We start from the raw sequence: 27,061 nt of genomic DNA on the forward strand, positions 1-27,061 counted from the left end.
TAGGTTCTCTTTTGACTCTTTTGGAGAAGTCTTTGGAAGCACATAAAAATTTAATTTTTAGAAGGTCCCAATCATCTGGCTTTTTCTTCTGCTGTTCATTTTTACCAGTTTTTATATATACTATGTATATGTGTGTGTTTCTATGTGAAGATTTTCATAACCACCACTGCCCACTGGATATAGAATTGTTGGATCACCATAGACCAGCTTCTATGTTAACTGTATACATGTGCCCATTTTCTTCTTTTCTACATGTGCACTCACACACATAGTGTATTCTCTGCCAAGAAGTTTTTTTTTTTAAACATTGAGATTTGGATGAAAGTATACAGAGCTAATCATTTCATCAGTTCACACATTTTGTTTCATTTCATTGATTGTAATCTCTTCAGTGTAACCTCTCTTCTCCCACTTCTTCCCTATGTTTCTTCCATTCCTCCTTTCTTAACCCTTCATGTCTTCTGAACTCTGTCCTTGGGCAAATGCTGCCCTTTTGATCTAGAAAAGTTGATTGTTAAAAAGATGTGTACCTTCCCAGAGTTACACATACAGACTTTGTCTGTTGTTTGGCTGAAAATTCAGGTACAGGAGTGAGTTCAATTCCAGGTCTGAAGGATGAACAAAGGCCACAATCTTAGGAGTTCCAGCGGTCTCTGTCCAATCTGTAAGCCTGGTCTTTTTTTGTGGTTTTGAGTTTAATTCCACCCTTTTCAGAACAGTTGGTGGTGGTACCCGGGCACCATCTAGTTTTTCTAGTCTCAGGGTTGTGGAGGATAAGGTTTACTAATGTTCTTTGAACTAATTGTTTTGATGTATGTTTGATTTTCCTCACTCTTCTTTACTTTGGACAGGGAGAGAACAATAGTTGACCCTTAGATGTCTGCTCAAAACCTTTTAAAAACCCAGTCTCTACTCACCAAAGTAAGATATAGAACCTTGATTTTGTGGACCATATTGTGCCAGTTGACCTTGATGTCCCCAAAACTATGATTCTCAGTCCTCAGTCCCCTGGCCCAGTGACTCACTCCCTCAGGGTTTTTGATTATAGCTAAGACGTTTTCATAACTTTGCCCCCTGTATGCTCTACTATATTCGTGGATGTATTTGCAGTATATGTTAATACTTATGTAGAATTTATCGTCTGTCAAGCCTATACATATTTATGAGTATAGTTCCATTCTTCTTACCACACCTGTTCAGCTTGCATGTCTATCTTTGTATCTACTCATATATTATTGTTTTTACTGTTATTGCAGGGTTATGTATGAATTAGTGTTAACTTCTGTTGCCTTTACCTCTTGTACTTCTCCCAGCATCTTCCTTTCCTTCATCATTTTCTGCTGACCTGCTCTTTATTGTATATTGCCTTCCTCTTCACCCAGGTTAGTAATGTGTCTACCCTCTAGTTACTGGTTTACCGTCCCTTTCTCTCCCAACCCTTATGACCATCAAAGAATACTCCTTTTTGTGTGAAAATCTTTTTTTGACTTTTTACAGTAGTGGTCTCATACAGTGTTTGTGCTTTTGTGATTGACTAATTTCCCTCAGTCTAAGGGCCTCTTGTTTCATCCATGTTATAAAATGTTTGACAGATTGATCATTGTTCTTTTCTTCCGTAGTATTCCATTGTGTGTATGTACCATAGTTGGTTTATCCATTCATCTGCTTATGAGCATTTAAGTTGTTTTCGTCTTTAGCAATAGTGAATAGTGCTGCAGTGAATATGGGCATGCATTTATCTGTTCATGTCATGGCTATTATTTCTGAAGGACATATACATAATAGTGAGATTACTGGATCATCTGAGATTTCATTTCCAGATTTTTAAGGATGCGCCATAGCGTTCTCCATAATGGTTGTACCATTTTAGTCCCACCGGGGAGCTCTGGAAGTGTAGTGCCTAAGGCAATTAACTGCTAACCAGAAGGCTGGTGGTTCAAAGCCACCAACTACTCCTCGGAAGGAGGGTTGGGCAATCTACTTCCATAGTGATAACGCCTTGGAAACCCAAGGAAGGGTCGCTGTGAGTCGGGTCTGACTCAACAGTACGTAACAACAACAGCAGCGTGTGAGGGTTCTAGTCTCTCCACACCCTCACCAGAGTTTGTTATTTTTGAACTGTGCCATTAGTGCTGGGGTGAGATGATATCTCGTTGTTTTGATTTGCATCTCTCTAATGATCACAAACATCTCTTCATGTGTTTGTTGGCTGCCTGTGTCGTCTTTAGTGAAGTGTCTATTTATGCCCTCTTCTCTGGTAGCGTAGTACCTAAGGCATTTGACTGCTAACCAGAAAGCTGGTGGTTCAAACCCACCAGCCACTTCACGGAAGGCAGACTGGCCAATCTACTTCTATAGAGATACTGCGTCAGAAACCCAAGGAGGGATCACAGTGAGTCGGGAACAAGTTGACGACAGTGAGTTTGGTTTGGTTTTAGTGTCCATCTTTTAATTAGATTGTCTTTTTGTTGTTGAGGTATGGAAGTTTTCTAAAAATTTTAGAGATTAGCCCCTTGTCTAATGTGTTGTTGCCAAAAATTATTTCCCAAACTGTGTTGTTCTCTTTTTATTCTGGCTAAAATCTTTTGATACCTAATTTTCAGGAGGTCCCAGTCATCTATTTTTTTCCCCTGGTGTTTTGTTCCCACAAGTTTTTATGATCATTTCCTTCAATCTTACAACAGTTTTAGGTAGTGAACACAGTTTGTCAAGAAGAACTTCAGAACATTCTTTTTTTGGAAGAAAGCTCAGCAATTATCCTTTGGTAATTCTCACAGAATATAAATTGTAACAAAGAATTGCCTTTAACAATAGAGTCTTTGTGATCTTGATGAATATTAATGATGACATGCAAAAGTCCATGGAAGAAATTTAGTTTCAAACAGGTAAGGTCAGGAAAATTAGTAGTCGATGTGTTCCTCTCTCTCTTCTCCACAAAAACTTAAACAGTCTGGCCATTGAAATGAGAAAGAAGGTAGAAACAGCTCCTAACAAACTTTAGTTATCTGACTTGCATCTTAAAATTACCAAAATAGTGAAAAACTTTCTATGGCAGATAGAAACAATTATTTTAATGATAGATTTATTGAGGTATAATTTATGTACGATTCATTACTTTAAAACATACAATTTAGTAGTTTTTAGTATCCTCACAGAGTTGTACAACAATGACCTCAGTCAACTTTAGAACATTGTCATCATTCTAAAAAGAAACTTTGTACTTACTAGCAGTCACTGCATTTTCCTCAACCCTCTCAGCCCAATGTAACCCCAGTGGCTCTTCTGGATGTTATGTACAAGTGGAATCATCCAATATGTGGCCTTTGTGACTGGTCTCTTTCACTCAGCATAATATTTTCAAGGTTCAAGCATGTGGTAGAGATAATTTAATACAGACAGTCCCCAGGTTACCAATGTTTAACTTTGGACCTTTAATGCAGGGCTTCAAATTGATTCTGTCACGGCCGATGAAAGGGAGATGGGAACAGACCTGAATTTTTACAGTTTGGGTGATTTGTCTTAGTTACTAGAACAGAAGAAATTACATGTTGAAGCCTTGGAATGAAAGACTCAGAAGAGGCATAGGGAGTCCTTTTAGGAATCTTATACGTGAGAATGAATGCAGGACTATGGAAAGTCACATGCATTCAGAGTGGTGCGATTGGCTGCCCTCTTTGAGCAGGTTATGCCATCTTTGTGAGAGGCAGTGCTGTTTCAAAGTCTTGTTTTAATATTATGTAAATCTGCCCTCATTTTGAAACAATTGGACCAACCCCTTCTCTCAACAAATTCTTCATCACAGTCACTTTCATTTGCTGCACATGCAGTTTTTAAATCATTGAAAAAGCTTCGAGCTTTTTCTTACACTAAAATGAGGATAAATAAGAACAGTATGCACCTTTTCCTACTTCTCTACAAATTCTTAAAGACACAGGAATAGATCTCTTGCATAACCTTAGGACTGCCTGTGTAAAGAAAGTTTAATTTAACCAGGTATTAGAGAACTAAAAAGACAAAAAGGGAATGAATACTAGGGTATCATGGGCATGGCATCTGCATTAAGAATTAATAATGACATGTTAATATTCATTCACTCCTAGGGCTTGGGGAACCAAGAATGGGTTGGAATTATTAAAATTTAATAGTTTGAGGACATGACCTGCAGAGCTGGGATGTTGCTAGGGTAGTCCTGGTGCTTCCAGAGCAATGAAAAGGAGCCTGTGGATCTGTGATCTGAACCTCTAGGAAGATACCTTATTGGCTGGTGCTAGTGTCTCTGAGGAAGCTCTGGTAGCATAGTGCCTAATGCACTTGACCACTAACCAGAAGGCTGGCGGTTGAAACCCAAGGAGGGGTTGCTCTGAGTCGGGTCCAACTCAACAGCACATAACAACAACAGTGTCTCTGAGGATATGTTATGAAACTGGCTCTGCAAATGTTGGGAAAACGGTAACTGGAGTTGGCAGTTGCTTACTGGAATGAACTACTACTGCCAGGATAAAGAAGCATTATCCTAGGATGTTTCTGTTAACAGGGGCCAGCAAACAGGAAAGAAGGTCCATTCTTCTCCACCCTTTGCAGACTTCCTTTATTGGCACCTATTGGCAGAGACTAACAGGTGTTAGTTGGCAAAGGAGAAATATGGTTTTCAGAGTCCTAGTTCCAGCATCATAAAACAGAGTCTAAAAGGGTGGATCTGAAGCTGACAGCCAGTAGCCGGATAACCCCACAAAATGCAGTTTGATAGAATGATTAGAAAATGGCTTAGTGAGAATATGTATAGTAACCTCATTATTCTAGTCATTAGGTGAGGACCCCAGAATATTCTAAAGCACAGTGTTCTCCAATTGATTAAATAGTGCTCATTTGATTACATATAGCTTTAATAAAACATAAAATGTGGATCTGAGCAAAGTACAGTATTTTACAGACTTGGACACTAGCTTATAAGACATTATATTTTTTTGTGCTACTGTGAAAGAAAAAAAATACTGACTATTATCATTTAAGACACCATCAATTTTAACATGTTTTATAATTTCATTAAATATGAAAAATGTGTTTTAAAAGTGAAGAAACACAGTATGTTACTTTCTGTTTTCTGGTTATTATAGCTGATGGTAAATAGCACCATCAAAGTATTCTTCATAATAGCTAATACGGTAATTACAAGGTTCGGCTCTGAAGTCAGAGTATATAGATTCACATTTGTCCACTTACTAGCTTGCAAGTTTTGGTTTGTCTATGTCTCAGATTTTTCGTCTGTTAAGTGGGAAGCCAGAATAGTGTTTATGTTGAAGGTGTGAAGTGAAAATCTGGAGATGATTAATTCATGTGAAGTGGTTACCACGATGCAAAGTAGTTTGTGCAATGTAGTTAAAATGTATTAAATGTTAACCATTATTAGGGGTCAAGATCATAAAAAACAGTATGCACAATATGCTGAGGAAATTATGCCTAGTACTTCAGAACTGTTAACTAAAAACTCAACAGCCGTCGAGTTGGATCCGACTCATAGTGACCCCTCCTTGGGTTTCTGAGGCGGTATCACTATGGAAGTAGATTGCCCAACCTTCCTTCCGAAGAGTGGCTGGTGGGTTTGAACCGGTTAGCAGTCTAATGCCTTAAGCACTACGCCACCAGAGCTCCCATTCAGGACAGCAATTTAATTTCCTCTTCTTCTTCTTTTTTTTTTTTCCTAAATTTTGATTTGATTGAAGGTTTATGGTGCAGATTAGTTTTCCATTCAACAATTCATACACATTTTGTTCTGTGACATTCATTATAATTCCCACAATGTAACCACTCTTGCACCACTTCTCTCTGTTACCGGGCCCTTTGTTTTCCTTTCCTGTCCCTTGCTGCCGTCTTGGCTTTATCCCTGGGCAAATGTTGCCCTTTTCTTCTCGTGTGGTTGATTGAGCTGAGTGTGTATCTTCCCAGTACACCTTATAGCCCTGTGTGTTTGGCAGAAAGTTGAGCCACAAGGGTAAGTTCAGTTCCAGGTCTGAAAAGGACCATAGTATCAGGGTTCCATCAGTCTCTATCAGACCAGTAACCCTGGTCTTTTTCATGGTTCTGAGTTTTATTCCACATTTTTCTCCCACTCTGTCTGGGAACTCCTATCGTGCGTGATCTCTTTCAGAGTAGTCAACAGTAGTAGGTGGGTATCATCTAGTTCTTCTGGTCTCTGGGTCTTAGAGGCTGGGGTTCCATGGACCTCTGGACTAATTATGTCCTTGGGTCCTTGATTTTCTTTACTCTCTTTGCTCCAGATGGGGAAGTAATTTGACTTCTTACTGAAAGAATGAGATGAACTCTCTCTCTCTCTTACCTGTGTATCTTCTGTGATGTGCTACTGTATGAAGAAGATTGTGTTTATTTAGATTTCTTTATCCTCTTTGAGATTGGGTATAGGAAGATGGAAAACTTGATGTGTACTCTGCAAGATGAAAATATTAGGAGAAACATTAAAATATAGTAGATAATTAGCTGGAAAATATCAAACCAGGCTATAGAGTATTCATAGAACATTAAAACTTGGCTCCTTAATCAAGATCTTAGTTTTGATTTTAATTCCCCTAGTTCAGAACCTTTTTCTTTTTCTGTCAGTCTCCTACAACTATTTCTGTTACATAGAATGTATGATGCAGTATGTAAATGATGTACTTTTATTTCAAGTAATCAACAGTATTTTTTTTAATTCAATTTTTGTGTTGAGAATATACACAGTAAAATATATACCAATTCAGCATTCATTTACTGTGTACACAAGTTAGTGACATTGATTACATTCTTGGATTTGTGCAATCTTTCTCACCCTCCCTTTCTGAGTTCTTCCCTAGTTAACAAACTCAATGACTCTGTAATAGCCTTTATTTCATTTTTTAATTTTATTGTGATTTGAGTGAAAGTTTACAAAGCAAATTCATTTTCCATAGAGCCATTCATACACATTTTGTTTCATGACATTAACTACAGTTCCCCACAATGTAATTCTTTTTCTGCCTCAGGTGTCAAAATTAGTACCTTTGCTTTGAGCTAAGCACAAGATTTTAATATTATGTTTCTCAAATTTAGGTAATAGTCACTATAAACATGTCATTTTAGTTTTCATGTGATGTATTCAGTTATCTAAAGTTACTGATTTTTCTTGTCTTTCAGGTGGCTTTCTTTCAGATGCAGGCTGGTACAGTGATGCTGAGAAAGTTTTTCTGTCCTGCTATCAGTTGTGTACTATACATGATGAGATGCTTCATTGGTTTCGTGCAGTAGAATGTTGTGTGAGGTAAGTTGGAACCAATTATATGCTGTAATAGTACTGGGTGACTTTTATAGTTTTAGTCCTTTAAGAGTCTACAGAAGCTGCAGTTAAGAAATCAAATATATCACATTGAAAAACCCTGCTCCAAAAGACCTCTTTAAAGTCCTAATAAGCAAAGTTGTCACTTTGAAGACTAAAGTGTGCCTGACCCAAGCAGTCACATCATACACCTATGAAACTGGACAGTGATAAAAAAGAAGAAGAATCAGTGCATTTGAATTGGGGTATTGATGAAGAATTTTGAGTGCCATGGATTACCAGCAGAACAAACAAATCTATCTTGGAAGAAGTTCAGCCAGAATGCTCCTTAGAAGCAAGGATGGTAAAACTTCGTTTTGCTTTCTTTGAACATGCAGTCAGGAAAGACCACTTGCTAAAAAAGGACATCCTGTTTGATGAAATGCAGGGTCAGCAAAAATGAGGGAAACTCTTAATAAGATGGATTGACAAAATAGCCTCAACATTCGGTTCAAACATATCTAAGAGCATGACGATGAGCAGTATGGAGATGAGCAGTATTTTTGTTCTGTAATACATAAGGTTAATGAGTCGGAGATGACTCCATGGCACCTAACTACAAGTCTATTTAAACATTTGAATAAACATCTAAGATGATATTTATATGGCACTATGGTGCTACTCCAGGAGCTCTGATAGCATAGTGGCTAAGGCACTTGACTGCTAACCAGAAGGCCGGCGGTTCAAATCCGCCAGCCACTCCTCGGAAAGAAGATGGGGCAATCTACTTCCGTAGTAATACTGCCTCAGAAACCCAAGGAGGGGTCGCTATGAGTCGGGTCTGACTCGACGGCACGTAACAACAACAACATAGTACTAGTCCAGCCTTTTTTCTCTTATCTCCAAAATACAGTTTACTACAGACATGTTAGCTTAGATTTGCTTGTTATGAACCAGACATTAGGTATCTTTTCTCTCTGTCATAGAGCTTGTTTATTCATTTATTCAACAAATACTTATTGAATTGTTACTGCATACCAAGAGTTATACTAGGCATTGGGTGCTAGGGAACTCAATAAAGGTACTTTTTTCTTGAGTTTTATTTTTTTACCTGTATGTACTTGGTTTACATTTCCAGAATTGTGCATAGCAAAATTAGTATTTTACTTACAAACAATGTTTTATTTCCAAATATATTTTCTTCATGGATGTACTTAAAGTAAAAGCAAACAAACGTAGAAGTAAACTTGGAATATTTTGACACATCTCTTTTGTTTGTTTTTTTCCTTTTAGTTCTTACCTGTTATACCTTTGATTTCTTTCACTCTTTTTTTTTTTTTTTTGCTATCAGTGCAGTATTAACTCTTTGCTTTTACTATCCTTATTTTCTCTACAAATGTAACATTTATTTATTTTGAAAAAATTTTATTGTGGTGAAGTATATATTATAAATTAACATTTAGCTTTAACTATTTTCATGTAAGTTTTCTCTCTAACCATTGATTTGGCATTCATTAAAAAGAATTTTTTATAAAATTGAAAGAAAATAAAAATACAGTCAAAAAATAAAATAGCAGAAATTCCTTGCCCTAAGTTAACTAAAGTCTAGTCAGTTTACTAAGTTTTCAGTCTTGTCTATTTGTGGAAAAAAGGCTCATATTTCTTTGTTAGCATAGAGATGAGTTCATTAAATCTGAATCTCTTCAGAGCTAGAATATAGATTCATGTGTAAAACCATTATTGGTTTAAGCTAAAATGGAATAAAGCTCTTTTTTTTAACTTTTACTGGTTAGAGGTCAGTCTTTTGAGTCTTTTTAAATAAGGTTTACCAGTGTTAGAGAAACATTCAGATCCTGAATTTAATTTTGTGATATGCTACTTTGATTATAAATGTTAGAAATTTGTGATAATTGCCCACAGATATTTTAGAAGCATATGATAAATTATAGGAATATTTTTGTGTATAAACTATAAAAACCAAAAACCAAACCCATTGCCAATTGTCAATTCTGACTCATAGCAACCCTGTAGGACAGGGTAGGACAGCCACATAGGGTTTCCAAGATTGTAAATCTTTACAGAAAAAGACTACCTCATCTTTTTCCTGTGGAACAGCTGGTGGGTTTGATGCCAGCACTTTGGTTAGCAGCCCAGTGCTTTGACCATAGTGCCACTGGAGCTCCCTGCATAAACTATGAAGAGATTGGTATTTGGGCCTATGATGAGTAAATGAAAAAACCAAACTCACTGCCATCGAGGTGATTCTGACTCATAATGACCTCAGTGGATTTCTGAGGCAGTAAATCTTTAGGAAAGTAGATTGCCCCATCTTCCTTCCACAGATTGGCTGGTAGGTCTGAATCACCAACCTTCTGGTTGGCAGTCAAATAAATGCCTTAGGCACTGTGCTACCAGAGCTCCTTTTTAGTAGTACTGTTAAAAATGGATGTTATCTTCCATCCCTTCTTTTGTCTGTGATAGGAATAGGAGATTAGGGTATCTCATGTGGGATCTTTGGGGGTAGATAAATATTTCTGTTTTTATAAACCAGTAAATTTGGAACAGAAAAGTCATTTTCTATGCTTTCATGGTCAATTCTTTTTTAGCACTTTTAACCAAAAGATAAAGCACTCTCTTCTTTTATGTCCTAACCTTTTTTTTTTTTAATATTTTGACAGCACACAACAACAGCAAATACATATGTAATAAAATATTTGCCGGTTCAACAATTTTTCCAAGTACACTTCAGTGACATTAATTATGTTCATTGTGTTCAGCCAGTACCACTATGCATTTCCAAATTTTTCCATCACTCTTAACAGTAGCACAGTGTCCCCTATGTACCCACCCCTAGTATCCACTAAGAAACTTTGGTCTGTATACATTTATCTATCCTAGGTATTTCATATAAAGTGGAATCGTACAATATTCATCCTTTTGTAATTGACTTTTTTCAGTCCTCAGAATGTTCATCCATGTTGTAACCTAACAGGATTTCATTTCTCTTATGGCTGAATAGTGTTCCATTGTACCACATTTTGTTTATCTGTTTATCTGTTAGTGGATATTTAGGCTGTTTTAACCTTTTGACTATTGTGAATAATGCCACAGTGAACATTGATGTATGTGTATCTGTTTACGTCCCTGCTTTTGAGTCTTTTGGGTATATAGGAGTAGAATTGATGATTCATACAGTAGTTCTTTCTAAGTTTAACTTTTTGAGGAACTGCCTAAATGTTTTCCACTACTGATCCATTCTACAATCCCACCAGAAATAAATGAGGGTGCCAGTTTCTCTGCATTCTTGCAAGTACCTGTTATTTTCCATTTTTTAAATCATAACCATCTTAGTGTGTATGAAGTGATAGCTTATCTGTGGTATCATTTTGCATTTTCCTGATGACATTGACATTGAGCATCTTTTTATGTACTCATAGGCCACTTCTATTTCTTCTTTGGTGAAATGTCTGTTCAAGTCCTTTGCCTATTTTTTTTATTACGTTGTCTTTTTGTTAAGCTGTTGGAGTTCTTTATATATTCTTGATATTAAATTCTTGCCAGATATATGGGTCTCAGAAAGTTTCTGTATGTTGTCTCTCTGCTTTGTTGATAAAGTTCTTTGATGTACAAAAGTTTTCAATTTTGCCCAGGTACGTGTTACCTATTTTGTCTTTTGTTGCTTACACTTTTGCTGTCGTATCTAAGAATCCATTGTTGAAAAAACTACGTCCCAAAAGATTACCCCTATGTTTTCTTCTAAGAATTTTATGGTTTAAGTTCTCACATTTATGTTTTTGATTCATTTTGAGTTAGTTTTCGTATATGGCATGAGATATGGGTGTTTGTGGACGTCCAGTTATCCCAGTGCCGTGAATTTAGCACCCTTGTTGAAAATTAGTTGACTATAGATGTACAGGTTTATTTCTGGACTCTTAATTTTATTTCACTGGTCTAGCACCAGACTAGAGCTTTACATGTTTTGACATTAGAAATGTGATTTCTTCTACTTTGTTCTTTTTCAAGACTGATTTGACTATTCAGAAATTGGCTTTTCTATTTCTACAAAGAAGGCTGTTGGAATTTTGATGGGGATTATGTTGAATCTATATAGATGGCTTTAGGTAGTATTGACATCTTAACAATATTAAATCTGCCAATCCATGAGCATGGAGTGTTTTTCCATTTATTTAGGCCTTTTAAAATTTCCTTAAGTAATATTTAATCTTTTTCAGTGTAAAACGCTTTCATTTCCTTGGTTAAATTTATTCCTAGGTATTTTATTCTTTTAGATAATGTTGCAAATGGAATTGTTTCCTTAATTTCCTTTTCTGATTGCTCCTTGTTGATGTATAAAAACCCAGATGATTTTGTGTATTGGCCTATTGTTTCCTGCCACTTTGCTGAATTCATTTATTAGCTCTAGTAGTTTTCTTGTTGAGTCCTTTGGGATTTTCTATGTATATATGATTATGTCTTCTGTGAAAAAAGAAAGTTTTACTTCTTCCTCCCAATTTGGATACCTTTTACAAATCTTTTTCTTGCCTAATTGGTCTGGCTAGAAGTATGACATTGAACAGCAGTGGTAAGAACAGGCATCCTTGTCTTATTTCTAATTTGAAAGCTCTCAGTCTTTCTCCTTTGAGTATGATGTTAGTTTTTGTGTTTTTCGTAAGTGTCTTTAATCATTTTGAGAAATTACTTTTGTATGCCTAGCTTTTTTAGTGTTTTTATCATGAAAGGGTGTTGAATTTTCAGAGATGCCTTCACTGCATCTATTGAGATAATCATGTGTTTCTTTTCCTTTGTTCTATTAATGTGTATTACATTGAATTTCTAATACTGAATCACCCATGCATTCCTGGGATAAATCCCACTTGATCAGTGTATAATCCTTTTAATATATTTTTTGGATTCAGTTTGCTAGGATTTTGTTGAAGAATTTTGCATCAATATTCAGAAGAGATATTGATCTGTAATTTTCTTCTGCTATCTTTGTTTGGCTTTGGTATCTGAGTAATGCTAGCCTCATAGAAAGAATTAGGAAGTGTTACTTGTATTTTTTGGAAAAGCTTAAAAAGGATTGAGATATTTCTTCTATAAATGTTTGGTAGAATTTCCCAGTGAATCCATATGGTCCTGGACTTTTCTTTTCCCTCCCCAATTATATTTAGTCATCATGTGTTCAATAACATAATTATATATTTATTTCTTAATCCGTTGGTCATTTTAAAACATGAAGGATTTAACTACTAGAATTACCAATCAAAAATACTTTTAAACTTGTCTCTATATACTTGTCCCTGAAATTACTTTTTTTTTTTCTTTGCCATTTAATATTTTTTTTATTCTAAAAAGCTTCATATTTGTTTGTTTAATTTAGTTTTCTGACTTTGTCCTTGTGCCTTCAACACTTTCACAACAATATTCTGCTCCTCCATAAAGAGAGCATACTTGAGCCTTTCACAGACACATTTGCCTTAGGCCATGCTGACATGTTTTTATATTTTGTACAATCTCCTGAGAACTTTGGGTCTCACACCATGAACACCTCATAGTCAACCTGGGCACAAATCATACGCAGATTTTAGTGCTTTACCACCCTTAGCAGAGGGACAGCCTAGTTTTATTAGAGGCTATATTATATAGCACAGTTTGCCACAGTAGGTCAGACTGGTCCATTTTGAATGCCTCTAGACAGGTGTCCAGCAGAGGAAAAAGACCTGAAATTACCTTTAGTGGAAACCTTTTTTTTCCCCAATGTATGGCTTGAGTTATTGTATAGTTTCTTTCCTTCCCATCTGAAGGACTCTCTAGCATTTCTTGTAAGGTAGGTCTAGTAGTTACAAACTCTCTGACCTTTTATTTATCTGTGAGTATCTTAATTTTGCCATCTTGAAGGATAGCTTGCTAGATACGGTATTCTTGGTTGACAGTTCTTTTCTTTCAGCACTTTAAATATGTCAACCCATTACCTCTGGCCTCTAAGGTTTCTGAATCAGAATTGACACTTAAGCTTATTCAAGATCTTTCCCTGAGTATTGACTTTTCTGTTGCTGCTTTCAAGATTTTCTCTTGTTTTCAGTTTTAGAGATGTTGGTCATAATGTGTCTCAATATAGATCTCCTTAGGAGGTGAGATCTTCCTATTTGGAATTTGTTGAGTTTCTTGGAATTATCCATTCATATTCTTTTCCAGATTTAGAAATTTTCTGCTATTATTTCTTCAAATACTCTTTTTGTCCTTTTCTGTAGTCTCCTTCTGAGATTCCCATGATGCATACATTGGTTTGCTGGCTATTGTTCCCTAAGTTCATTAAACTGTGCTTAGCAGTTTTGAACCTTTTCCCTTATTGCTGCTTGTCAGCCTCCATCATCTTGATTACCTTATCCTTCAGTTCAGAGTCCCTGGGTGGTGCAGATCATTAATATGCTTGGCTGCAAAGTTAACCAAAAGCTTGGAGATTTGAGTCCACCCAGAGGCACCTCAGGAGAAAGGCTTGGTGACCTACTTCTGAAAAAGCAGCCACTGAAAACCCTGAGGAGCACAGTTCTACTCTGACACATATGCAGTTGCTGCCTTGATTAAGAATTGACTTGACAGCAACTGGGTTTTTTGTTTGTTTTTATCCTTTAGTTCACTGATTCTTTTCTCTGCCTGTTCAGAGCTGTTGATATACTCTTCCAATGAGCTTCTCATCTTGGTTATTGTCTCTTTTAGTTCTGGCATTTCTGTGTGGTATCTTTTATAATGTCCATCTCTGTTTAAATTCTCATTTTGTTCATGAATCATTTTCCTGATTTTCTTTAGTTCTTTGAGCTTCTTTAATATTGTTGTATTATATTCTTCCAATCTGTTCATTCATTATTCAGGCTTCCAGAAACACAATTTCTCACCCTTCTTCATGTTCTTTTGGATGGCCCATTGTTTCCAATTTATGTGCCTTGTGATACTTTGTTGACTCTGAGATATTTGAGTTTTGCAAGGTTTTTAAAATTTTTTCTTTCAGGCTTTTATATATACTATCCCATTGCCTTCTCTCTTGCATGGTTTCTGCTGATAAATCAGAGCTTATTCTTACTGATTGTCCTTTGTAAATAACTTTTTGTCTTTCCCGTGCCGCTTTCAGGATTCTTTGTCTTTGGTTTTGATGAGTTTGATGATGATACGTCTTGGTGATTTTATTTTGGGGTCTATCCAGTTTGGGGTTCGTTGGACTTCCTGAATGGATATATTCTCATCTTTCATATCAGGAAAGTTCTCTAACAAATCTTGGATAGTTTTCTCAGTGGTTTTATTATTCTCTTCCTGTTCTGGAATTCCAATGACACGTAGGTTATTCCTCTTGACAGTATCCCACATGAAGCTTAGTCTATCTTCATTTGTTTTGATCTTTTTTCTGATTAATCCCTTTCCAAAAAAGTATTCAAATATTTGTCTTCAATCTCATTAGTTCTGTCTTCCATTGCATTGATTCTACTCCTTTGCCCTTCCAATGTGTTATCTATTTCTGACAATTTAGTATTAATCTTCTGGATTTCTATCTGTAGATTTAGAATCATTTCTAATTTTTCATTTATTTTGTCATTTTGTTCTTGTATTTTCTTCCAAAATTCTTCTAGTATTTTGTCTGTGTTTTCCTTGGTCTATCTCTCAATCCTTTGAAGATACATAACTATAATTCTTTTGAATTCCTTATCAAAGAGTTCCAATGCTGCTTCTTCCTCAGGGATGTGTTCTGGGTCTGTATCCTTCTCCCTTGTTTCTACCACTTCATCTTGTTTCTTCGTGTGGACTTTGATGGTCTGTTGTCTCCGAGACACTGTGGTGTTATTGTATTTAGATCTCCGTTAACTGTTTGTGAGGAGCAGCCAAGGGTGAGTCAGGCTCTTCTTGGTGGTTGTTTATCATTGGCCCATTGGTGGAGAAGGAAATGGTGGCTCTCAGTCAGTAAGTGAAGCTGCAGGAGGTATGGGTATAGTTGTGTTGTATGGGGACTATTGCTGTCTCCCACTCAGTTAGACAAAAATAACAATTGAATAACCATCAAAAAAGTAAAAGCATAAAGACAAAAAATACACCATGTAATCACATGGAAATAGGAACTAAAAAAGGGAAAAAGAAGAAAATTAAACAGAAATATCTGGGGAGAGGGCAGTAAGAGAAAAAGGTAGAGAAAGAGAATAATGAAGAAAAAATGGGAAAAACAGAAAAATAAAAACAAGTAACGAGGTTAACCACAAGAAAGCAAAAAGAAAGAAAAGAAAATTTCAACCAGAACAGGGAAAAGGAAAAAAACGGAAAACTAGAACCTGGGAGGGGAAGAATAAAGAATAATAATAAAATGGACTAAAGTAATCATAATAATTGTAGTTTTAAAACAGACAAAAACAAACTAAAAAACAGAAAAAAGGAAAAAAAAAACATGGGGGCAAGGTGGGGCAGGGCACCCAGGTTCCATCCAAGCACACAGACTGGGGTGGAGTTCCTGTGGACCCAGACAGTGGGTGGGAGTGAGGGATGGCTGCACCTCCGTTCACCAAGAGGGTGTGCGGTATAAGAGTAACAAGGAGAATTTTGTACCTTTCCAGTCATCCAGGTCCGGAATGTCCTTGGAGTTACTGGCAAGTGGAGTCTGTTTTAAGTCCCTGGAATCTGGGAGAATGCTGTTACTTTAAATATCCATTTAAATAAAATGCTCAAGCTGCTTATAAACATTCAAAATGGCTGCGCCTTCCAGACAGACAAAAGTCCACAGCTCAGCCCATCATCCTCTTCTCTGCTTTCCTTTTTATTCTACAACCACCAGAGCAATGCTCTGTGCAGTCCCTGGCTAGCAGGGACGATTTTTGGGTTAATTCTTAGGTCTTACCACCACTCAACAATATTCAAGCTGTCTGTGCCGTCAGGATCGCTGCCAGACCGCAGTTGCATATGTCTCCTTTTTTGGTGTTTCATGCAAATTTTTCTGTTAATTGGAGTTGAGTCCACTTCTATATCCTTCCCTTCGAGGCTTAGGGGTCCAGGATTATCTTCTGTATCTGTGTTTATTGGTTCCCCTTTTCTTTTTTGAAGAGGGTCTGTGCAGTCTTTCTGCCTATTCCACCATCTTATTGGAACTCCGAGTTTTGCAAGGTTTTTAGCTTTCTCAATTCCCTTAAGTATTCAGTGTTTTTGACAGTGATATTTGCTGAAGGAGACTCAGGCATACGAGCATTCACATTTTGCTTACTACTCTGTCTCTTCCTCTCTATGATAACTGTCTCAGTCCAGACGAAGATTTCCGCCCTTCATTGGCATTCGTTGTTGACTTGGCTCCACCTGCAGTGCCTTGCTGCTGTCCTGTGCCGGCTGACCCAGAGTTCTGCAGAACTGAGCACAGATCCCATGCTGTTTTCTCATTGTGTAAGTGGGGAGGGTCAGGGACCTAAACCTCACAATACCATCTCAGAATTCTGTGCTTGCTTTTGATTTATATAATCAGAAGGTTTATGCAGAAAGGGTTTGGAGGTGGCATCCTCTGACCTCCTCTAACTTTACAAGAGGGAGAGAGAGAAAGATCAATTGCAACAGCCCAAAGCTGCTTCCTGTGAGGCAGAAGTCAGACATGGAACCACCCTCTTAACATTTTTATCAATTCTGACACCAACCTTCCCTCCTACAGCAGTCTTCTACTTCTCTACTGGGTTTGATAATTCATTGCAGTGGCCACACAGAACTCATAGACAGTACTATTAAGGGGTTTATTAGGGAAGTAACAGATTACAGTACAGGTTCAGTAACACTCAGGATACAATTCTTCCATTAGGATAGCCTCCCCTCTGCCATGCCCAGCGGCACACCTCTCTTTGGCCCTTGGCCTCTCAGCCTGGCCTCTGCCCTGCTTGGGCAAGTGTAAAAGCTCTTTTAGCTCTGCTGATAGGTGCACCCCGTTCCACCAACCAGCAAGCCTCCTGCCCAGAAGCACTCAGCTTTCTTGTTCTGTGGGCTGGCAAGCCTGCAGCTTTGTCTCCTGCTGGTCTTTCAGTTCTGCTGCTGCTACCACTGTCTCTGCTATTTCTCTGCCATTATATCAGCACAGGGATCTCAGATCAAAGGACACATTCTACTCCTGGCTGTTCTCTATCTTGATGTCAGTGAAATCCTCCCTCTTGCTTCTGGGAGGGCTCGTATTAAGTCTAGTGGAATGGCAAAACTTACCAGTCCCCATGTTAGGGTTTCAGACACCTTATTTGCACAGTCCCACCCTCATAAGAGCACCATTTACCTTATTTACATTACTAACAAGCTGTCCAGTCCCCGTGGTGGGCCACAAAGCACCTTACATTTGCTAGTTCCACCTAGTCATCTGTTGGGAGTCACAATGACCATGGCTAGAAGAGCCATACCAAGTAATTCACTGCATCACAGAATATTTCACCCAGAAATATTCATAAAGAATATTTCTTCTTTATCTAATTTTAAGATTCCTATTTATTTTTACTTTGCCTTATTAACAAAAAGGTTAGTTTTTCTCACCTTATAAAAATCCTGAAGGCAGACAGTACATTCCTCATAAGGGTGTTTCATAATGTTATCATTAGGTACCACAGTTCCTTCTGTCCTTCCCATGACATCATCTTAAGCTTGTCATTCATATCATTGTGGTTGCAAGTAGTACATACAGGGAGAAAGGTGAAGGGCAAAAGGCTCATGTCAGCTGAGTTATCTTCGTTTTTTAATTATTATCAGAAAGATAGATTTCCCAGAACCCTAATTTCATCTCTAGTCAGAAGTGGGACACAGTCCCCACATAGCCTTCAACCTGTGATGTAATAAAAGGTAATCTAGGGAGCAGTACATTTTCAGTTGTATGTATTGCTACTTTGAATGAAGCTATGGCACTATTTTCAGGAAGAAGGGAAGGGAAATACTGGATAGGAAACTAAAACACAGTCACTACCCTGACTCTTTTCTGAAGTGGACACGTGAAATTGGAAAAATGCCTGGACCACGAAGCAAAGACATTTATAATAATACCACCTTTCTGCTTGTGTACCAAGACATTTTGTCCTTATGAATTTGAAATTTCAAAATAAAAGTTTCCCTCTCCACAACTATATAATATGAATTACAATTTTACCATCCCATAAGTATTATTTGAAAAAAAGATGAAAGTTTTCTGATTTAACTTTTTGTAAGACCAAAGGATATTTGATTGGTTCATTCGCCATGTGTTCAACTGAATTGGAAGAAGTGTTTTTGCAGAACAGATACTAATGAAATCCTTTGGCCAATCCCAGAGCTTGGAACCTGATGCAAGTATAAGAGGGTGTTTTTTAATTTCATATCACAAGCCAGTTTCTAGTTTGAAGCTGGTATTGAAAGTTTCTAGAGTAAATGTCAGAGAATCTTCTTAGCCTTTCTGTAGTTAAACCTGATACCATTTCTCAATCCTTATTTTATTCCTCTGGGATTTTGCAATTGCCCCTTTATCCTTTTCTATTTAATAATGTGGATTTTTTGCTTATACATGTCTGTTGCCAAGCAAATTCAGAAAATATAGAAACTGTGAAGATGAAAATAAGTACTTATCTATAACCCTATGCCCAGAAATAATAATGATTATTAATATGTTCTGGTTCTGTGCCAGCAAGTTGATTCCAACTCATAGTGACCCTATAGGACAGAGTAGAACTACCCCGTAGGGTTTCCTAGGCTGTAATCTTCACAGGAGTAGATCACCAAGTCTTCTCTTGCATAGAGCGTCTGCTGGGTTCCAACCCTAAACCTTTTGGTTAGCAGCTGAGCACTTAACCATCATGTCACCAGGGCTCCTCATTATTAATATAGTGGTTCATTTTTGGAAGATGATTGAAAGCCTATCTTCAACCTCCTTTTCCAACTTTTTCTCTGAAATAAAATAGCCTATGTGAGTATGGTTTGTATAAGGTCAAAAGTTCTCTTGAGATCTCCAGAAAAGAGAGTTCTTTGGGTAGAACAAGTTTAGTTTTTATCTTAAATCCTTTTCTACTGCTTATCATTATTTTTAAACCACAGGCATGTATTACACAAGTAATTTTTTTTTTAAATGATAAATGAACTCCTAGAACTGGGAAGGGGAAAGACTCCAGTCTAGATTGAAAAAGAACTCTGAGTCCTAGGCAGTTGAAATTCCTGAAATCTAAGAATAAATAGAAACTAGGAGCTGGTAGATGATAGTAATGTCTCAGTTGTTGAGAGAAACGCTGTACCTCTGACAAACTTAAGAGCAAAGAATTTTCAAATATACAAAGACCTAATGTATTCCTTGTGCTTTATCTGTCAAAAATATTCAAGCAATTTCTCTAACTAAAAAAAAAAAATACAGTTATAAAAAATGTCAGTATAAGAGAAGATGGTGTAGAAATAATGTTAAGCATTGAATTATGTATAATATGTTGTTGTTGTTGTTGTTATATGCATTCGAGTCGGCCCCAACTCATAGCGACCCCTCCTTGGGTTTCCAAGGCAGTACCACTACAGAAGTAGATTGCCCAACCTTCCTTCTGAGGAGTGGCTGGTGGGTTTGAACCGCCAGCCTTCTGGTTAGCAGTCAAGTGACTTAGGCACTATGCTACCAGAGCTCCTATGTAAAAAAAGTTACATGTAAATAAAATAGGAATTGGATGAAGAATAAGCTGGGAATTTATAGTAATGTGTTTTGTGAAGATTTTTTTCAAACTGGACATGAAAAGGAAATTTTAGAAATAACACAGAACAGAAATTCTCAGCACATATTCTCAAATGTAAATATTTTCCCCGAAAAATTATTCTTCAGTAAAGAGAGTCCTCTCTCAAGTTCCTCATGTTATTCATTCTTTCAGTTAAACTGTTTTGTATAACAATGTAAAGAAATACGGAAAAAAATGTTAGCCTGAAGCAGGTCAGTCATTGTTAACATCAGGATGCTCATAGAGATCACCGAGCTTAATACTCTTTTTAAGGAAGTAATGAAATTTAACAGAAACAGAATTTTCTTGAGGTCTTGACCTTACAGTTGTAAGTATTGAATGTCTTTTTTGACTGGCTTTTTAAAAATTACTGTGAAAAATGGTATGATAAGTGGTATGGTTGTGGAGATGTTTGGATGTCTGCTTACCATAGGAGGAATGGAAAAGCCTGATAGTCCTGGTGTTTTACAGATGGTAGCTTGTAGCTCTGGATACAATTTCCAGTGACATCATACACAAACTCAAAAGTTATGATTTCAAACGTGAAAATGTTTTATTCTGAAAATTGTTAGATTGAAAAAGTTGCTGTTGAAATTAGAAAGATGTTTAAGATGTATATGAATAGTTTGAATAAAGTTGTTTTGTAAATTGTGAGGGGGAAAGCAATTTTCTAACTTAATATATAATGTGATTTTAAGTATGTGTGTATAACAAAAAATGGTTTAAATATTATAAAAAATGTTACCCTTTATATACCTAAAATTTGTTATATTCAGTTTGGCCAAAAAAAAAAAAAAAAAAATGGAGACTCATCTTACTATATTCATGTTATTTTATATTGGACATTTATATTTAATTTTAAAAGTGTACATTTGGGGAAAAGAAGCGAAAGGTCTTAGTAGTAGAGTAGGAATAGGTGTCATTATTTAATATTCAGATATTATCAATGCTAGGAATAGGTATCTAACGAGTTGTATAATGAGTAAGTATGATAGAACTTCCAAATTAGGGTAGGGGAGTTGTGGTCAAAATGATTGAAAAGCACAGTGATAAGCAGAGAGAATACAGGAAACAACTAAGTATGATAAGTGAAAAACAACTTATTAATGATAAGTTAAAAATAAGATAAAACCAAATTTAATTATCACAATACAAGGAATTAACTAAATTTCTCACTAAAAATGGAGACTATCAGGACAGTTAAAAATAAAAGGTAGCTATATATTGTAAGCAGGAAACATACCACAAAACAGTAATACTGAGAGAAAAGCAGAAATCAGAATGACAACCATTATTTCATGCAGAAGAAATATTGATAGTAGAAAGTACGGTTCACTTAGGATAACTGGCTTGAAGCTATGTATATGTATCAAGCAACGTTGGGAACATCTCTGTAAGCAGTTCATTCTAAAAATACAAAAAATATTTTAAAAAATAACTAATATGATGTCAGTTGCCTCTAGGGTAGGTTAATTCAAAATTCATGTAGCTTGATCAAGGAACCAAGTTTTTTCCATCTGTCTTGCAAATCTGTTATCTATGTGCTGGTTTTATCTTAAAAAGAGCTCTGGTAGTACAGTGGTTAAGGCATTCAGCTGCTAATCAAAAGATTGGCAGTTCAAACCCACCAACTGCTTCATGGAAGGAAGATTAGGCAGTCTATTTCCATAAAGATTTACAGTCTCAGAAACCTTTGAGGGTCACTATGAGTCAGAATTGACTCCATGGCAGTAGATTTGGTTTTGTCTTTGGTTAACTCACTAATGATTTTAAGATTGCTGCTGCTGTTTGGGGCATCACATTGCAGATTCCATATTGTCCAGCAAAAGACAAAGTTCCTTCCTATGCAAGATTTTTTTCTTTACAAACAAGGGAACCTTATCCAGAAACTACTCAGCCAACCTAACCTTAGCCTCATTAGCCAGAACTCTGGTGGCGTAGTGCCTAAGGAATTTGACTGCTAACCAGAAGGCTAGTGGTTCAGACTCACCAGCTACTCCTCAGAAGGAAGACTGGGCAATCTACTTCCACAGAGATACCACCTTGGAAACCCAAGGAAGGGTCACTATGAGTCAAATCAACTCGATGGCAGTGAGATTGAGAGAGGTCACTTGGTGAGCTCTGAATCAGCCACTGGAAAGGGGAGTGAGATCCCTACTACACTGATTGGCTTAAGCTAATCGTGATTTACTCCTGACTTGTATGGGAAAGGGAGCTGCAGCCACTCCTCAGAAGGAAGGTTGGGCAATCTACTTCCGTGGTGATACTGCCTCAGAAACCTAAGGAGGGGTCGCTATGAATTGGATCCAATTCGATGACAGTGCATTTGGTTTGGTTTTTTGGTTTGTATGAGAAAAGGGGCAGTGGCAAAACAAAATCAGGGCTGTGCCAGCAAGCATGAGGAGGTGAGAAAGACTGTTGGTCAGGGGGCCAACAACATATGTTACTCTGTTACTCCTCACTTAGAATTAAAAGCATACCAGTCTTTAAATATCAATCTCTCATTTTTCCAATATGTCTATATTCAGAATTCTTAACTAGTTCTTGGAAAAGACCCTTTTAAGCACGTGAGAGGTCATTTTCCTCAAGGGTTTCTTTCAGTATTTTATTTTTTGTCATGTGTCTGGTAAGAATCTAGTCATTTGTTCAATCTTAAATATAATTTTCAGAAACCAGTGACTTCGGAGTATGTATATTCCATTTCAGACAATGACAGATTTAACCAACTAAATAATATTTGCCATTGACAACAACTGTTGATCAAGTAGACATGTTTTTATATTGCTATTAAAAAAAAATTCATGCTTACGTAGTAGAGCCATATTTGAAGAACCCTGAGGAGCTACCTTTTCATTACATTGAGTGTTGAGGCAAAAGTAGAACCTCTTTTGAGCCAAGAGTGTCTTGGATTCTGCATCCCGCTTAATGTTATTCCAGATGGACGTGCAGACTCTGAAGAGTCTCCGTATGTTCAGTTTGCCCTTTATTTTCAGTACACAAGCAGCAGGGACTGGATAAAAAATGAAGCTATGCCTTTCTGGAATGAAACGTTTAGGTTGCTATCCCACTATGTGCCAGTTATTAAATAATAATTTTACTGTTTTGGGGGAATAGCTACAATAAGTTTATAGAAAATGTTCATAGTTAGAAATGTAATTCTTAGCATTGTGGAAATGAGAAGTAACCACTTTTCTTTTCATTCTCTAAATTTAGAATCCCTGCTTGGATTTATCCATTTTCTTTCACCTTTTTGCCCTCTTTTATATGGCTAACTATCAAATCTGTATTGTTAATACCATACCTTTTTTCTCAAGGATTCTTTTTTCTTGGACTGTTACAGTATCTTCCATCCTGGTAGCCCTAGAATTGTACTGTTCAAGACAGGAGCCGTTAACCATATGCAACTATTTAATTAAATTAAAAATCAGTATTCATTCACATTCACCACATTTTAAATACTTGATAGGAACATGTTGCTGACGCCTGACAAATTGGGCAGCACATATATGGAACATTTCTGTCATCTCAGAAAGTTTTGTTGGACAGTGTTGTTCTACAGCATGAATTAGATTATTTGCTGTTACAACCAAAGCTCCTTACTCACACGGGCAAGGCCCTGTAAAATCTGGCTTATTTCTCCAGTCTCATCTGTTTTTATGCAGTTTTTTATTTACTGCACCCCAGGCCCATTGGTCTTCTTTCTGTTCTTTTGAGTATGCCAGGTTTTTCCCCTTTCTTAGACCTTTTCCACTTGCCATTCCTTCTGTTTGTAACATACTTCTCCCAGACAATTGCATCTTCATCATTTAGATGTCAACTCAGATGTTACCTACTCATAAGAATTCTTCCCTGTCTACACTAAACACTTCCCCTAAGAAACTCTCCATTATATTACCTATTTTTACCACCTTCATAATATTTACTTTTAAACAGAATTGTTACTTATTTGTTATTTGTCTACCTACCCAAACACTCTTCTCATCATTAGAATGTAAGTGCCTTTTGATCACAGCTTTCTGCCTTGTTCACCCTACATCTCTTATACCAACAAAAATGACTGGCACATGATAGATGCTCAGTCAGCACTTCAGTTTGAGAGTCTCTCAAAACTTTATCATCTGAATTACCATATTTATTTCCAATCTGATCAGTTCTTTGATTTCAGTTCTGTTTTCTTATGTAGGGTTTGTTTTCCATTGAATCAGAAGTCATTACAAACTACTGCTTGCTCTCCACATCAGCAGTTTGACAAGTGACATCTCTTTATTCTGTATCATTACACTTACTTTAGCATGAAATTTATTTATACACTTGCAGTGTAGTAAATTCCTTAGTATGGCTTTTCTACCCATGAGTCATTGTAAATTCAGTGGTGGAATGAGCAACTGAGGAGCTCCTGATTGTAAATGGTATCCACCTGGGTTATTTCTGTTGGACGTGGTACAATGCAATGTTATGGGAGGTTCTCTCTCAGGTGCTTAGAATTCTGATGCTATAATTGGCTAGTTTGGCCACTCTGCCAAGCTCAAAAGGAGGCCTCATAGAGGCAGAATCTCTTTGACTGCTGGTTGAGGAAGACGTGCTGCCGAAAGAGACAGGGGCTCCTGAGACACGTGTTGCTGGGAAAGAGACGCAAGAGACACATGTTGCTGAGTGAGACACCGAGGGACCAGCACTGCTGGGAAAGAGACTGTGAGAGACTCTTGGCTGAGGGACAGTGGGCTGGGAGAGAGGCTGAGCATTTTTCCTGAACTCGAATTGTAGCCTGTGGTGCTTCCCTAATAAACCCCATTATCTGTGAGCTCTGTGTGGCCACTGCAGCGAATTATTGAACCCAGGAGAGAGGTGGTGGGTGCTTTGGGAGGAACGGTTGGAGAAAGGGCTGGAGGGAGGCAGCATGTCCGGCCTTGCAGTAATAGGCCTTGGGCTATTGATGGTGATTCTGCCTTCCTCTTGTGGGCTTCTAGGAGGTCAGAATATGTGGCCTCCTTGCCCTTTTTGCAACACTAAAACGTAATTTTTTTCACTTTTATTTTCTGCTTTTGAATACGTTCACTTTGCTCAAAAACAAATATCAGAAGGCAGAAAGGAGTAGAAAAGATGAGTGAATGAAAATGGGGAACCCAGGGAGGAAGTAGGAAGAATGCTATTAAATTGAGGGATTGCAACTAATGTCACAAAATATGATGTACATAAATTTTTGAATGGGAAATGAATTTGCTCTGTAAACTTTCACCCACACTACAGTAAAATGTTCAATAAATAAATAAATTCACTCAACCCAGTCTTCAAGAGGGGTCTGATAAATTATTACATTTATTTGAGCTTCAAGTTTGGAACTTGGTATTATGAAAGGTACTCCATTGAGAATTTTGGATTAACCTTTGTACTGCATTATTTTGCTTGATGGTTCTGTGCTTTTTTAAAAACAGATTACTATATGATGGTTATTAGGATACACACTGGTACTGTGTAGTTCTGAATAGTCCTGGGTCATTTGAAATTATTCTACTCTTGTTTTCCCTCAATGTACAAAGGGATGACAGATACTAGAAGATTGTTTCTTACTTCTAATATTTTTTTGTACAGATAGAAAAATACCAATTTAAAAGATGTTATTTATTTTTTTTTATTGTGATTTGGGTGAAAATGTACAGAGCAAACTCACTTTCCATACAGCAGTTCACATACACTTTGTCTCATGACATTGATTACACTTTACCACAATGCAACAGCTCCCCTCCCACTTCTTCCTGATAGTTACCTCTTCCTTTTGTCCATCTTTCCATGTACTCCTGCCCCCTGAGCTGTCTCCCTGTGCATACAGCCCTTCTATTCTCCCATGATTGTTCTCTCCAAGGAGTATATCTAACTCAGGTAAATGTTCAACTCATATGCCTGTCATTTGTTCAGCTGGAAGCCACAGGTACGGGTTCAATTCCAGACCTGAAGGGCAGCTAGGGGCCATAGTCTCAGTGGTTCCACCAGGCTCTATCAGACCAGCAAACCTGGTGACCCCCTTTTTTTTCCCCCAAATGATTTTGAGTTTTGTTCCACATTGTTCTCCCTCTCTATCCAGAATCTCCTCCATAGATCCCTCTCTGAGTGGTTGACAGTGGTAGCCGGGTACCATCTAGTTCTTCTGGTCTCATAGTCATATAGACTGCAGATTGGATGTTGTACCAGTTGCTAGGACTAATTCTTTCCATGAATCTTTGGTTTTCTTCATTCTTCTTTGCACTGGACGAGGAGAGACCCATGGTTGCATCTAGATGGCTGCTTGCAAGCTTTTAAGATCCCACTTGCTACTCTCAAAAGTAGGAGGTGGAACAATGTTTTGTATAGTATGTTATGCCAATTGAGCTTAATGTCCCTTGTGACTGTGGTCCCAAGCCCACAGGTTCAACTACTCGGTCCCTCTGGGTAGCTGGCTATGACCAAGAAGTGACTACAACCTTGCCCCTTGTCAGCTCTACTATACACCTGGGAATTCAGATCATACACATAAACTTATAGGAACAGTGTCTGCAAACCCTAAACATGTTCTTGGGTACACTCCCTGCTTCATAGACATACCTAATAGTTCATCCTGTCTACCCGTCTACCCACCCATATACCCATGTTTGCCTTCACTGACAATGCCGTTGTGCAAAAGGGTTCATCTTTGTTGTCTGTACCTCCCATGTACCTCTCTATGTCTTTTTCTTCCTCAGTGCCACTATATTGATCACTCACATTTGGTACATTGCCCTTCTCTTCACCCAAATCAATACTTATCTCTACCTATCTAACAGTGTTCCCTACCCTACCCTCCCACCCCTGGTAACCAACAAGGAAAATATCCTTCCATAGATAGACGTTTCTTGACTTTTACAACTAATACAATATTTGTCCTTCTGTGATTGACTTATTTCACTCAGCATAATGTCCTCCAAGTTCATCCACGTTATGCGGTGTTTTTCAGGTTCTAGGTTCTTCTTTAGGGTTGCATAGTATTCCATTGTGTGTATGTACCATAGTTTGGTTATCCATTCCTCAGTTGATGGACACCTAGGTTGTTTCCATATTTTGGCTATTATAAATAGGGTAG

At 37.4% G+C, this 27,061-nt stretch overlaps 1 protein-coding gene across 1 annotated transcript in view; it reads left to right on the top strand.

The window, feature by feature from the left end:
• The window catches only part of APPBP2 (amyloid beta precursor protein binding protein 2), a 133,665-nt gene that overhangs the window by 60,803 nt on the left and 45,801 nt on the right, over positions 1-27,061 (top strand). The window contains exon 5 of the mRNA XM_007947925.2: positions 7,165-7,288. Within this exon, the coding sequence (XP_007946116.1) occupies positions 7,165-7,288 (124 nt within the window). The remainder of the gene's footprint in view (positions 1-7,164; positions 7,289-27,061) is intronic.

This window comes from Orycteropus afer, unplaced genomic scaffold (assembly GCF_000298275.1).
Source record: "Orycteropus afer afer isolate SDZICR_OR568_19922 unplaced genomic scaffold, OryAfe1.0 scaffold00196, whole genome shotgun sequence".
Classification (NCBI taxonomy): Eukaryota; Metazoa; Chordata; class Mammalia; order Tubulidentata; family Orycteropodidae; genus Orycteropus; species Orycteropus afer.